This window comes from Artemia franciscana, unplaced genomic scaffold (genome assembly GCF_032884065.1).
Source record: "Artemia franciscana unplaced genomic scaffold, ASM3288406v1 PGA_scaffold_218, whole genome shotgun sequence".
In the NCBI taxonomy this organism is placed as follows: Eukaryota; Metazoa; Arthropoda; class Branchiopoda; order Anostraca; family Artemiidae; genus Artemia; species Artemia franciscana.
The window spans coordinates 796,974-811,951 of NW_027062647.1; the positions used below are offsets into that span (position 1 = coordinate 796,974).

Sequence of the window (14,978 nt, forward strand, 5' to 3'; positions counted from 1 at the left end):
AGAGGAGTTTTTGCCCAGCAATAATAAAGTTTAGCATTTACTAAATAATTTCTCTATTTATGGAGGTTTAATTTGAGATTCAATTATTAAAATCGAGAATTATTAAAACTTCAAAATGTTTACAGTAAAACAAAACAATGATGATCCAATACTACTATTGCTACTACAAGTAACAAGTCACTTTAGCACGTGAAGTCACCTGAAACCAAAACAGCCATGCACGCTCCTCCTTCATCCTATTCCATTAAAACCCTCCCTCGTTACGCCCTCGTAGGAAGCTTCCATTCCTAATGATATATCCTAGACAAAGTTTCCATAACTGTAAGAATTAAAGTTACCTTTTCCGTTTCTACTGCTGCAGCAACACTAAAAAACGCAGTGATCTCTGTGAAGTTGGAGATATTGAAACGACATGTTTGTGTATTTCCTGGGGCAACTGGACTGCATTCAGTGAACTCATCAACAACTGCAAAGTCTCCCTCTAGAATTGTCTCAATTCTACTCGAATAGCGAACCTCGTAGCTAGAAACTGTAAAATAATAATTAGTAAGTTGCCAGCCTGAATTCGTTAACAAATACTATTGCAGGCCTAAAATTCATGTTTTGCCGTATGAAATTAGTAAAACAAGTGCGACTCATCATGGATTTGCACTTATGAAAAAAAAGCACCGTTTGTTGCTTTTCACATATACGACATGGTTTAAACAGGGAGTTAGTTCTTCGATGCAACCAGCTGTTATGTTCACTCGGAGGTTCTGAGAACTTACAAGACCAGCAAAGCCAAACTTAGTTCTTTGGTACCTGGAGTTACATCCCTTTTGTAACTAAAGTTTTGGCAGCAGCTCACAGATTTCGGTACTTGAGAAATTTAGGAAATTAAATGCAGGGATGGCTATTAATAATTTTGGATCTCAATAAACTCTTTGTGGCACCGAAGTTGGTTCGACACTACGTCTGTATATCAAGGGAATAGCTGAAGGTTGAAAAATAAGTGTACGTGGATATATTACACCCCGTAATTCTCTAAGAATCAAAAAAGGAAGTGATAACAATAATAATAAAAATATTTTCGATAGAACATACATGGTTGCTCTAACCAGGATAAAAAGGCAAAAAAAGTAAAGCATTCCCCAAAGAACCAAACTCTCAGAACCAAACCTAATAAGTTGAAATAACATTATTTCATTTACTTAATTAGTGAATTGTCAGAGGATAAATTCATAAACGCCATCTATTTTAATGATTCATTACCTGGGGTAAAGGAATTTTAGAAGCTATCCTGACACAGTCCTGACTTTACATGCCTTTGGGTTGTCCAAAAATTGGTAACCACAAACCCTTGATTTTAGATTCTAAGAATCAAAATTAAATCTTAATGTTGACCTATTTGTGCTAATAACTATTTGCTAAAAATCAAAAACAGAAAATTGATCAAAAGCATTCCAAAAGCTAAGCGTACAAAGGCATGCTTTAAACACAATACAATCAGCAAAGTGAGCATCTAAGCTATACCATGTATTAGTGACTAGGGGGTGAAATCAGTGTTTAAATCATCATTTGTTATTGAAGTCAAACAACCGAACCTACACAAAACGGTACATCCGTGATCGAAAGCAATACTATTTTTTTCCGTTTTTTTCCATTTTTTTTTTAATAAAGGCTTAAAAAAAAAGGAAAGAAAACTAGATTTTCTTAAGTTCAACCCGTTCAACCTATATTAGTGGTACGGGTATTGAGACAGAAAAGAAAAAATTAAGACTCTTTTTTTCCACCAATGAAAAAACCAACATTCTTTGATAGTTCAAATAAGATGTGCACACAAATTGGGTAAATTTGGGTTCCTTTTTTCAGGGGAGGGACGGGGAAAAGTCTTAGGAGCACCCCTTGAAAGTTTCTGTATCTAGAAGTTGTAAAATGTAACTCAGATTTAAATTAATCTTAATATTTATACTGTTTATTGTGTGACCGAATGAAGTGTTGCGTGCCATTGTTTTGCTTATAATAAACTACAATAAACACGGTCTGTTAGGGTTCATGGCCCCAATTTCTATATTGGGGTTCCCTTGTCCAGGAACGTTTCAAGCCACTCAGAAGAAAAAAGAACTCTTTTACCCCTATTCCTCGGTAAACCAACATATTTTATAAGTTTATTTTGTTCACTGGAGTGTTCTTGGCCTAAGTATTACAAAGACAAATATTTAAACTAATAAATTCCAACAAAGACCAACAAACCCCCGACGATAATGCGTTCTGTTTCAAATATTTAAGGTTTTCTTGTGTTTTGAGATGGTTGTGGTTTCTATTTTGTTTTACACTCCTTATCTGCAATTGGCGCTACGCATGACCATGGTAAGTGGTGATTCTCCAGAAAATCGCAATTCGGTAAACAACACAGTATTCAACTGTATTTTCATCAACAGAACTTTTTCTACATTTTGTATATCTTGGAGGGATGTTTTGGGGTATATAACTCTACCGTTGTTATGTTTTTATTACTGATTGTTTTTCCAAATTCTAGTAATGTAATAAAGTATAGGTTAAGATTGATAGGTGAACCTTCTCGGATAATAGATTACGGATAAACGAAAATCGTGTATTTATGGATTTAAGAAAGGATTTAAAGTAAACAAGGTACTGCGTTGGAGAAAGTAGAGAGCAAAGCTTTGAAAATCAAGAGTATGCACAGTTATGCTGGCATCAGGCGACTTTGAACTGCAAGGCAGTGTTAACAACTGTAGTAGCTTCTAATGTCATTTAAAGCTCATATTATTTTAAAATATTGTAAATAAGTATTAGAAAAAACTCCTCAAACTCCCCCCCCCCAATAAAAATGATCTGTAGCAATGAAATGAAGGATATTAATCCTGCCTAATGTCACACAAAGTCAATGAATTTATTCTTGCTCAAATTCCATTTTGGAACTTATTTAAGAATAACCAAAAGTCGTAGTTTTTAAACTTTTTTTGCAAACCATCATACCGTTGAAAGGGATAGTTTTTAATTAAAAAATCGAAAAAATCGAGCTTATTTTGTGATATTTTTTTATAAGCTAGCGGTAGCTAAAAATTGTTTTTTGCATGCGGGAAACACGTCATTCTGCATCGAATCGTAAAACACCAGGACCATTCTACGTAGAATACTGAGCGGCTGACGAATAGATACTGAGTCTTTCACCACAGAAAAATCGAAGCATCCATCTTTGTTTTTTTGCAGGTACATTGTGTTCAGCAAGCTATTAGACTTTCCCATTTACCTTCAACACCACAGAATACTCATAAATACAACCCATAAAGAACTTTGTGATGGATTAATGTCCATCCACGCAGGCTATTGATTAATTTGGATCGGTTTTGGCTGCTGCCCCACTTTACAGAGTAGAAGGGCCAGTTCTAGCTTATTGATCAACCTCTATTTCAGATCCATTCTCGTATCTCGATACGCCAGTCATGTCGTACTTGCAACTTGAATATTGTGCATCCCCGATGCTTTTCTTCAATGCAATGCTAATAAATTTGCACGTCGTATTCCTTGCATATTTGTCAAATATGTGAGCTTGTAGGACGTCCAATAAAAGTTTGCCGGCGCTACTCACAACCTCTTATTGAGCTTTCTAAGCAGCAAGTAGGTGATCCTGGATGACTCTGGAGTATAATAAGCACTTGGTAAAGTCATAGTTTAGATTGTCTTTTTTTATTTGACAATAGATTTTCCAGGAGTAGTTTCATAAGCTGAGGAATTTTCTTTTCTTCATGTAGTTTCTTTTGGATTGTCCATTATGTAATCATTAAGTATTTTCCTCCAAGCTTTTTTGTTCGAACAAAAAAAGAAACTTCAAGTGATTTCAGTATATCTGTAGTGTTTGACGGAAGGCATAAAAAGCGAATGATGTTTCGCCTACAGACTTTCACCATTCTAGCAGAAAAGTAGAAAGATAGGCTGTTGGCCAGTAAAATTTTCACCTCTGCTTTCTTCTTCTAATGGGTAAATGCCAGCAATAATAGAAGCTTGAAGGGGCCAACAGAACAGCCACTAGCAAAAATGGGCATGGCAAGCAGGTCGGTTGCCCTTTAATTGACCCTTACTTAGGGTCAATTATCCACAGTTAGAGGTTAATTGACCCTTAGAAACGACACTAGATCTTTCAAGTTTCCACCGAATGACCCCTCTCCAAAGTTTTTAAGGCCTTCCCTTCAATACGAAGTGAACGAGGAAAATAAACAAATAACAATACATTGAAGGCTTGTGGCCCTTTACTACAGGCAACGGTAGAGCGTTGCCTCTGATAGGCTTAATCCCGAGGAATAAATTGTTTTTCCATTATTTTTGTTTATGTTTCGAAAGTTTGTAGATACTTATTTTTTGCTGGTTATTTACCCGGCTAAATTGGGTAGATAAACCTCAGTCTGGTAAATAAACCTCCTTAGCGGTAAAACAAAGGCCATGGCCCTTTTCTGAAAATGAAATTTTAAAATCCATCATATTTTAAATGAAATTACCAAGGACCCCAATTCAATTGCCTTAAATTATTTTTTCACATTATTTTGAGAATAAATCGTGATTTTACTTGTATTTACTATTTTTTTTTATATCTAACTTTATGACTCTTTGTCTCTCCTATTGATTGTCAAATTTTTCAATTCAATCAATTCAATCCTATATATTTAAACAAAATCACATGCTTACATGTACATAATCTGCGCTAGTCAAGCACAAAAGTGCTTGATTATGGCAGAAACTTAACTAAAGAATAAGTAAACAATCAACAAATAGAAACAGCGAATTGACTGGATTTATCCAAAAAAAGAGAAAAAAAGGGATGTGACGAAGAGAAAAAAAAAAGAAAAGAAAAGAAAAAGACCGAAAAGAGGAGGACCGCACGACATTCAAATCTACACAGTATTACTGTAATGACCCTTCACAGCTCGATTGAAGGTAATAAGGTTATTTGAGTTCCAGATTTCCAAGGGGAAAATGACTTCCACTCATATAAGAAATGAAAGCAGGTCTCAAGGAATTAGGTTAACACTAGTAAAAACTAAGCTGACCAGATAAGCTTGATTTGCACGTTCCTGGGGTCAATAGATTCAAAATGGTTTCCAAGAGGTCTGAACAACAGAGCAAGTCACAATTCAATGCAAAGTTTAACAATTGGCAATGCACATTGGCGGCTCTGACCTTTCTTACTCCTAGGGCAAAATATTGATTAGAATCCCCCCAAATAAGTGTAATTTTAATTTTAACAAATAAATTTATTAAAAAATTATTCATTAACACAATTTTGTCAATTATTTATTTTCTTTTATTAACAAAATTAGAATACAAAATATCACAAAAAAATCTATTAAAATTAATTAAATTTTGTCTGCTTACTTTTCTGCTTACAAGAAAGGGTGCTAAAGATATGGGAAAAATGAAAATTTCGGATTGAATCTGCTTATATTTACTGTAAACTGCACCCCTTACTTTATTTTAATAGTAACACTATTAAAAAAATTACATAATGAATACAATCGTCAGATTATTTATCTAAAATTTTGTCTCCTTAGAAGTTTCTTTGGGCAAGTGTACCCTCTGCCCCCCTATGAAAAAATTTCCGAAGTTACCCTAGAAAAATGAAATACTTGCGAGAAACTTTGAACACTACTGCTACCTTGAATATATGGAAGAACACAATGATCTAACCTGAAAACCTGACCATTTGGCACCTCAGCCTTAGAAAAATATAAAACAAAAGCCTTAATTTAGTTTATCTAAGTAAAAAAGGGGGAACTTACGTATACCACTTTTGCACAATTTAGGACAGATCAAATATTCTTGCAAAAAAAGAACTAAGATTTCTTCTGATCCAGATGTAATCTATCAATAATCTAGTAAAAAGTACGATCGAGTAATTCTATTGTCGTCCAAAAGAGAGCACTCATTGTTTCTTTACTGATATTGGTCAAACTTACCCCCTAACGTTCAAAGTTTACCCCTTTCTACGGTTTATTAGATTGCGTATTGCAAAACTGGTGTTTATAAATAGCTTCAAGATACAACAGGCAATCTTACCACATAAAGCTCTTTTATGCATATACCGTCCAAATACCCTCCCTAAGATGGATCTGAGTCAACACAGAATTGCTTATATGTATTTCTTTGCTATCATCTAATTAAAGGTACCTAGCTAAAAATTTGGGAAAAAAGAATTTGGCTTTGTATGAACCTCTCGTACCTTTAGAATTTAAAAATTAAATAAGACTCAAAAAGGTAGGAAATACTAAACTCTGAAAACAAATTCCTGTGTTTTAACCCTCATTCTGAGATAAATCCCTAGGTAGGTTAAACACTAATTATTATACTTCCAGTTTTTATAGTTCCGTCTTAAACTAACGTCTATATTCTTTGGTGTTAACCATAATTTAACAATATTTGTATTGACTTTTATGCAAAAATTCTTCAAAATATAATCAAATAATTTTTTTAATGCAAAAGGCATTTGTAACTGATATCTTTAATGATCAGGTCAATGTGCGTACGGGTTGGACATTTTTCCATAGCCAACTCCACTTAGAACAGAATTTATGTTTTTATGTACAGAAAGAAAGAAAGGGGAAGTACCTGCTGCTGTATCATCGGTTGCATTCCCTCTGGGGGATATCCATTCCATTGTTACTTGTAAATCAGACTTGGCTGTGTTTTCTACTATCAAACTTGAAATAATTATCTTCGGTGGCTTGAACTAGAATGATATAGATTAAAATTGGCAGAAAATCCTTCAAAATCTAAGACTGCTTGTCTTTTGCAAAAATCAAAGCATTAAATAATATTTCACCAAACGCCGCAAGAAAAAGTCAAACAGAAAACTTTGTCGTGTCCGTGACAAAAGGGTATATCTCACATGTCTATTGCAGATGAATTAGATGGTGAAAATTTAATGGTAATAATTCGCTGATTATATTTGCTGAAACGAGGGTTGCCATCCTCTATCATGCTTCGGATGAGTTTTGTTTATTTAAGATTTAAGTGATTTTCTGTCTCCATTAGACAGATTATAATCGTTTTTTAAGTTCAATTTCCTTTTATTGCTGAAAGCAATTTATCATAACCTCAATGTTGCGTCGCTGTTTTTCATTCCTTAAAATATACCCCTGAGAAAGTATTTATTGCTTCTTGGGAATATACGGTCACCCAAGGAAGAGGAGGAGATATTTTTTTTTTATTAGAATTACACTACTTTCTGAGGTATTTTTCCAATGGAAGATGCATTAAGGAAGATGAAAACACTTGATCCCATTGCTAACTACTCCCAGTTATTGAGTCTCTTTTCTTATCACCGCCTTGATTAGCCTCTTTTCTAAATTGATTTTAAAAAATTTTCCATGAAATATATTTTTGAGAGTAAAAAGACACAGTAAACCAGAAATAAGCAGAAATGAAGTCAAATAAGTTTTCAAACCTTTAACTAACACAAATGACCATCAATAAATAAATGAAAGCGAAAACAAATTGGAAGTACAAATTATAACCAAGTAACCAAGCAGAAACTAAAATGAGTACTCCCCAAGCCCTCTGAAGATTAGAACACTATTAGTATTTTACTAAAAGCTTTTGAACTAAGTGTTTTATTTCTGTTAATATCGAAAAAAAACGTCATAACCAAGATCAAAGCGTTCGTAACAGAAAATTTTAAGCAAGGAGTGACTCGGCCCAATAATAATCGAAACTCTAAAAACTGAATTTCTATAACAATAGATATATAAAAAGAATAGGTTTATATACTGATTCCAAGTACGCAAAATTCTTAAAGTCTACCCTTCAGAACCAACAAGCCTGAGGAAATCTTGCCTGATTTTCAAAAAGGATGGAAACATCCCCTAAGAGTCAAGAAATCTTACGAAAAATTGTACCATCAGATTAACCATATCAGATATCCTAACTGCCAAGGTTTCAAGCTCCCATGTCTAAAAGTTTGGATTTTTGTTTGTTATGAGGATTTCAGCAGGCCGGGGTTTTCCATAGGAGGTGGAAAAGAGGAAGGTTTTAAGGAGATTGAACGTTCCATGGAAAATCTTATGCGAAAACTTACTAGAATTTCTACCCGAAATGCTTTTTATTTGTCTTAACTTTATTTTGGCAACTCAATTTTACGTGTCGAGACGTTCCAGGGAAAATTCTAGCAAGGTTAAAACTATCTAGGGGATTAATTCGCGTATGGCAAATCCACAGCAGCAATTCTCACTGTAGGATTTTTTACATTAAAAACATTTAAAAATTCTTTTTTTCAAATGAAAGTAGGCTAAAGAGAATTTACTCAGGAATTATCGTAAGATACACAGGAGAAAACTTTCCATAGATATTTTTTTTGCGGGGAAGGAAATTCTTCTATGGAGGCTGGAGGCTGATTTCCCAGCAAGTTTTTTACACTGAAAGAAAAGAACAACATTAAACCTTATAACGAAGAGAAATTATTCCATTTATGAGGCTGGTCCTTATCAAACCCTTTCTCTTTCTACAAATGTGTGACTTTTTGTCCAAACTTTATAAGAATGACTACTAAACAAGAGGACCGTTCACTTAGAGTGAGAAGCTTTTTAAAGTACTAACCAACCTTAGCAGAAAGAGTAAGGTAAAGAGGATTGGGCAGCTTCCCATATACAGAATAATCTCTGCTCGCTTTAATTTTAAGGGTGCTTATTAAGTTTATCTAATTTTTTTTTATATTTAACCTGGAATGAAAGACGATAAATGGATTAATGATTATGTCCTTAGCGGATATAATCAAACATCCACAATTCATCAACCTAGAATACAGAGAAATAACAAAGCTAATAACTGATCTTATCTAATTTTATGATTGAACGTGGATCTCACTGCAATATTCAGTTTCTGAAAAAAAAACTTTTTTTTTATTTTACCTGGAATGAAAGACGATAAATGGATTAATGGTCATGTCCATAGCAGATATAATGAGCAATCCGCAATTCATCAACCTAGAATTACACGGACATAACAAAGCTAATAACTGATCTTATCCGAATTTATCATTGAACGTAGATCTCACTGCAATATCCAAGTCATAGTTTGTTTCAAATACTAATGTGGTTCAAGAAGGGGGGGATGGTAAATCTAACCTCCTAAGTTTTTGCACGAATCCCTTATTTACTACCATTCCTTTTAAGCGATTGGCAATTTTTATAATTTACAGCCCTTACGATTATAATTATTGGCGTTATTTCATCCAAAGAGAAATATCTATTAGACTTTTTGACTATTTCGAACAAACTGACTCACTCAAATTTTGGTTCGATGTCAAAGACCGTGAGGGATCCTTAATTACCTCAAATAACATTATTCTCTTAAAAAGGACACTAAAGCTTTCCGTTTACAGTTAATTGATCCCCCTTCAAAGTTTATATGACTACTCCTTTCGTATGAAGTGGCACGATGAAAAAACAAATAAAAATAAACAATATTTTGAATTTATAAAAGCTTTCAGCTTCCAGCTGAGGTGACCTAACAGGCATGATACCTCATTTTTTCGACCAAACATTTTCAAAGACGTCTTTTCAAGTCCTGCTACCTAGCATAATATAATCGCCCTTCTATTCATCTATCATCGTCCTTCTATGAAGAATTAAGTCTAAAAATACACGTTTGAGGGTTAAGATATTTTTCTACCCTCAAGTGTAAGCTCAACTTGCCCTCTTTCCAGCACTTGCTGTCCAAGTACAAAATATAAGACATAAACAAACTAAACTTCTAATCGCTCATATTAGTATGACGAAGTCTGCAAAATGTTGGTAATAATAATTCATGTAGTCTCAAAGACATATGTTAGCATGCACCAGCCAAGTACTTTATGATCATTATGATGCCAGAACCTTCTGCTGTTGACACAGAGTAGAGAAAATCATTATTATATGTATTTAGACCGCCTTTTGTGTTCTTCTATTCAAGATGTTCCATAGCTTCAACATTATATAAGTTTTACTACCATGTCCAAAATGAAAAATTGTATTCCAAAGCGGAAATCATACAAAACTGAATAAGAAATAAAATTATTTTGATAATTTGAAAGAAAATTATATAAAATACCAAGGACTTCAAAATAAAAATGACCTTGCCTCCTGAAGTGCACTTTATCCATGTCTGAAAACAACGATGTTCTTAGATTCATCTTGGTTGTTTTTCCAAAATTAAGACCCTAGTTGGGCAGCAATACAATTTTGTTAATGTTACCAAGTTGAAATGAGAAAATAAATAAGCAAAATTAAGTGTTTAATATTGGCCAAACTTTTCGTTTAAAAGAAACCAAACATAACAAAAGTCTTCTAAGAAAACTACTCTTTCTTATGTTGTTTGGTTTATTGTGTTTTGATCTTATTTTTTTTTCTGGTTAAAGGGACAAACCTTCTTAAATTAATTTCTTACGTGCTACTACTAAAAGCCACATAAATTAAAAGAGAAGTCTTTTTCTTGGCCAATGTAATGTTTGAGCTTTCTTTTATCTTAAGACGCATAAGGTTGTGTAGTTTTAAATTTTAATAAATGAAACAATCAAATTTTATTTTCGTTATTCTTGGTACATTAAAGACTTTGAGCTATAATGCTGAAAGAGAAAAACCGATGCTATTTTCAGTTTAATGACTATTTTATTGATTTAGTATTATTATTAGAGAAAAAAGTCTTACAAAAAACAGTCCAAAGTTTCCCCATACTTAACTTTCCTTGAAAAACCCTTGCATAGCACCCACTTATTTTTAATATAGCTTCAGTTGGGAGAGTAGCTGTTGTTTTCAAATGTGACTTTCTGTAATTTAAAGTTCTAAGATGAGGCAAAATTCGTATAGATTTGGCACTAGAGGTCTAAACAGATGCTCAGAAATACAAGTTTTTTTGTTACGATAGGTTCAAGGTTAGGTTTCAAGGTTCAATCGGGTTCAATTAAAAAAAAAAGGAAATAACTAAACTTGAATTACACTGCTCTGTGACAAAACTCACGTTGAGACCAAGATAAAATTCTGTTTCAGGTAAACATACAGGTAATGTTACAATTTAATACCCATTATAACCATTTTGCGCAAAACAAAAAAACAAAACAAATAGTTTTGACTAAACTAATTTCAAGTTTAATATTTTTCCACATACTAGGAAAGCGCTGAGTAAAAAAAAACAGACTTAAAATCTTGGGGTACTCCTCCTTAAACTTACCTGTCACAAAGTCTTCTCTCTCAAAGAGTAATGACTATTGAGGAAAATCCGAGGCACTGACTTAGCTTTTTCCTAACTTGAACCCTTGTGACTTTTTACTGTAATAACCTGTTATTAGTAAATTCTCAACCTGCTTACTATACCAAGTCCATTTAAAGGTGAAATCTATGCAAATAAAAAAATCCGAATACGACTAAACCCCCTCAATAAAATATGAAAGAAAAAGCAAATAAGTAAGACGACAGACCTTGGCAGTAAATGAAGATACGGTAAATGTCCATAGGTCAGGAAAGTACCTTCGATATCCAGAAGGTAAAACTGAGCTACTGGTTGGGAATGATGAGCCACAGCATATCTGACCTGTAAAATTAGAAGCACATTGTCACTACAACTGAATTCGGGTATACAGAGCCTGAAATCTCGTTCAAGTGTCTACTTGAACTGGAACAAATTCAAAAGGATGGTGATCTCTGGAAACAGTAGGACAAGGGAGACAAGGTAGGAACAAACTTGAAAACGGCCCAAAGAGAGTATATTCTTGGGGAGTGGGGAGGGGGAATTCTATAAACAATTTACTTTGCGGGAGGGTTTGTCACAGCAAATAAAAGAAAAAAACTGAGGCACATTATACCTCTCCTATACAAAAGTGTTTCCGACATAATTTCTTTTTTCCAAAGGAGAGTATGGGACTTCAAATTACTTGAAAATTATTCGCAGTGCTCTTTTTTGGATAAATTTAATTTTATCAGACTCTTCCCTGAAATGTCAGTGTACGAAACTGGACAAGTAAAATCAAGACTAAGAAAGAGAAAAGAATTGAAAATCCTTAAAGAATAGAAGAATTTGCAGAAACTTAAGGGGGGAGATAGATACATTAGCTTGGTGGATGAACTACGTAAGTGCCACACTTTAAGTTAGAAAGAAATTATGAATTCAAGTAATTTAAATGAGTATACAGAAATTTCAAGAGGAAAAGGATGAATACAATGGGGAGGTGATTTAAGGAAACAAATTGACATTATCATGTATTTAGAAGGGTTTGCTGCCATGTCAAAACTTCAAGACATCTTGTGCTCAAATGCTTGCTCAAAGAGCAAGCTAAATGAGCTTTCTCAAATGAGGATGCTCAAAGGCTCATTTAATAAATTTGTTGAGCAAGTTTCAATGTAAGCAAGGTCGTCAACAAGTCATATCTTCCAAGAAATTCCTTAGCCAGGTTCTTAATTATGACTGAGAAAAGCTCCTAGAAGATTATATTGGAGTATTCTCTTGTGATCAAGGAAATCATCAGAGGAATGATTCTCTAGTTGCAATCTATTTGAGAAGAATGCATCAAATATCACTAGCAAAGAATAAGTATTAGTTTCATCAACAAGTATTTTTTTAGCTAATATATTGTAATTAAGAAGATAAAATGAATATTGGATATCAATAAAAATTAAATTTAGACAATTAATAGGTTTTTAAAGAGTTTTCCCAGTGGTACTCACAAAATGAGCAAGGCAATGGGAAGTGGATTTGAAGTTCAAGAATTGTCTCTGGTCGTTAAGGATATGATTTGTTACTTAATACAGTCTGCGAGGAATCCTTCATAAATTTTCGAGAATATAGGAGTGAGAGAAACGGGACAATCACCTTCAAATCTATGCTTTCCATTTTTAATTTTAAGGGGTTAAGAAATCCTTCTTCATGATTGTGCAGAGTTTGCAGCTATATTGGAAAGGACAAACAAGGGCGTTGAAAGAAAATCATTGAAGGTTCTAATAAAATGAAAAGTTGCAGTCACAGAGTAGAGAGGTTCAGGTAAGTTGAAAATTAGCTGGCCACGTCTCCTGCCACCTGTGAATACCAGTTTTTCCGATTTGTCTTTAGACATTTCTTTGACACTATTTGTGCAGTCGGATCAAAAATTTAAAAAAAAATTCTGTCGACCGCAGCCTCATAAATTCTATGGCATGTTAGAGTTAGATCTTTTGAAGTGTCTGACACACCCTCCAGTATAGGTATCTAAGATTGGCAGGCAGAAGAACGATCCACTAGTGACAACCTTTCAAATGTAGAAGGATACAGATATAATGCATTAGGAAAAGAATAAGTTAAAAAATATTGGGTTCTTGTAAAATTTTTATTCAAGACCACAGCAATGAGTTCTTTGATAGATTCATCAAAGAGAGAGTGTTCATCAAACTATGATTAGGCATGAAGAATGATAAAGGAGAATTGTGGCGTCCCGAAAATCATCAAATACTTTAACAGATTTTTGAGTCCAGTCATTTGATGGAAGTCTGAGACTCCAAATGAAATTCCAGATTCGCTTAAATATGAAACATTTTCCAAAAGGTTCCCTACTATTTTCATAAGCAAATTCATTCGTTTTCAATCAATTGCGTCAACAGGAAAATTGTCAGGGAAAGATTTCTGAGTACAACCTTAATTACCGAAAAACTAATAATAGCTGAATGAGGATTTTGAGTTTATTCAAATACAAAATAGGTAGAGGGATTGCCAATAAGGATCAGGCCCATTCGTGTAAATCATTGGCAAAACTTCTTCTGAGCTTCAGGTTTTAGAATAAAATTTTAATTATTGCAGTCTTGGAGCATAACTGGTTAAAGTTATCCCCCACAAGCTGAAATTTCTTCGATGCCCTAAAAAAGTAATGAATCTACAAATTCATTATTTTCTAAGAAATATGATGGGTCCTTCCATATAAGAATGAAACCACTAAACATACATAAAATGACACTCATGGTCTTGGATTTTGAAAACATTTAGTAAATTTGCTTTTTTTATGGATCAATTAAAAGAATTTCCAAAAAATAAGTTATTTGAAAGAAAAGTAAAGAACTTTGTTAAACTTAAGACTAACAAAAACAAATTCCTATAATAATTCGAACTTAAGATTGCTACAAATTCCTATTAAGGAATAAATAAAACCAAAAACGGACATAAATTAAAATAAACAATCATAACAAACACAAAGATAACGAGCCCGCATATAGATGAATAAATAGATTTTCCACGAGTAAAAATTAAATTTAATGTTCAAGTCAAACTTGAAACAAGCGAAAATAACTATAAAAAGGATTTTGGCTACAGTCCCCTTCCTATTGCCGTAAAAGTCCAAAACGTGTTCTTTCATTTGCATTTTATTGAAACCAAAAAAGATTCAATAACATATTTTAAAAATCAAAATTCACCTTTTAAGGAGTGAAGATACATTTTAACGCAACAGAATAAGAAAAAAAGAGTTTTCTGGGAATTTGCTTGTGGTTAAAACGGGAATAAGAGCTTTTTGGCTTAGAAATGGGATTTCAAAGGTTTTAGCCCGTGCAAATGGCTAAATATATAACGAATTAAAAAAATTAAAACTCTTTGGAAGGATTTTTTTTTTCAAAACAATCCCATAAAAGACATTATTGGATCCTAGATAAAAAAAAAATAGAATGAAGTGGGGGCATTTTTCTGACTAAAGAATATATTATAAATTTCCAGGAAATAAGTAAAATCTGAAAAATTAAGAGTTAGTATGAAATATGAAAAAATTGGGGTAAAATCAATAAAAAGAAGGTTTTGGGCATTCTTTGGGGAAAAGTAGACTATTATTAATTAAAAAAATAAATTAGCCAATAAAAATAATCCCTTTTGAGAGGGGAGGAAGTGAAAGTCCACCCTATTTTTTAAATCTCTAGAAAAGGAACTTTGCCGGACTCGCTATAAAATTTATATAATTAGTCTAAAAGCAATATGTTGTATGTTAACAACTTCAAAATGGCAAGGGATGA

At 33.3% G+C, this 14,978-nt stretch overlaps 1 protein-coding gene across 1 annotated transcript in view; it reads right to left on the reverse strand.

Moving 5' to 3' along the window:
• The window catches only part of LOC136041410 (calcium-activated chloride channel regulator 1-like), an 84,320-nt gene that overhangs the window by 23,764 nt on the left and 45,578 nt on the right, over window positions 1–14,978 (reverse strand). Inside the window, exons 10-12 of the mRNA XM_065726065.1 lie at window positions 11,441–11,553; window positions 6,601–6,721; window positions 339–529 (exon numbers count right to left, since the gene is read on the reverse strand). Coding sequence (XP_065582137.1) covers window positions 339–529; window positions 6,601–6,721; window positions 11,441–11,553 — 425 coding nt within the window. The remainder of the gene's footprint in view (window positions 1–338; window positions 530–6,600; window positions 6,722–11,440; window positions 11,554–14,978) is intronic.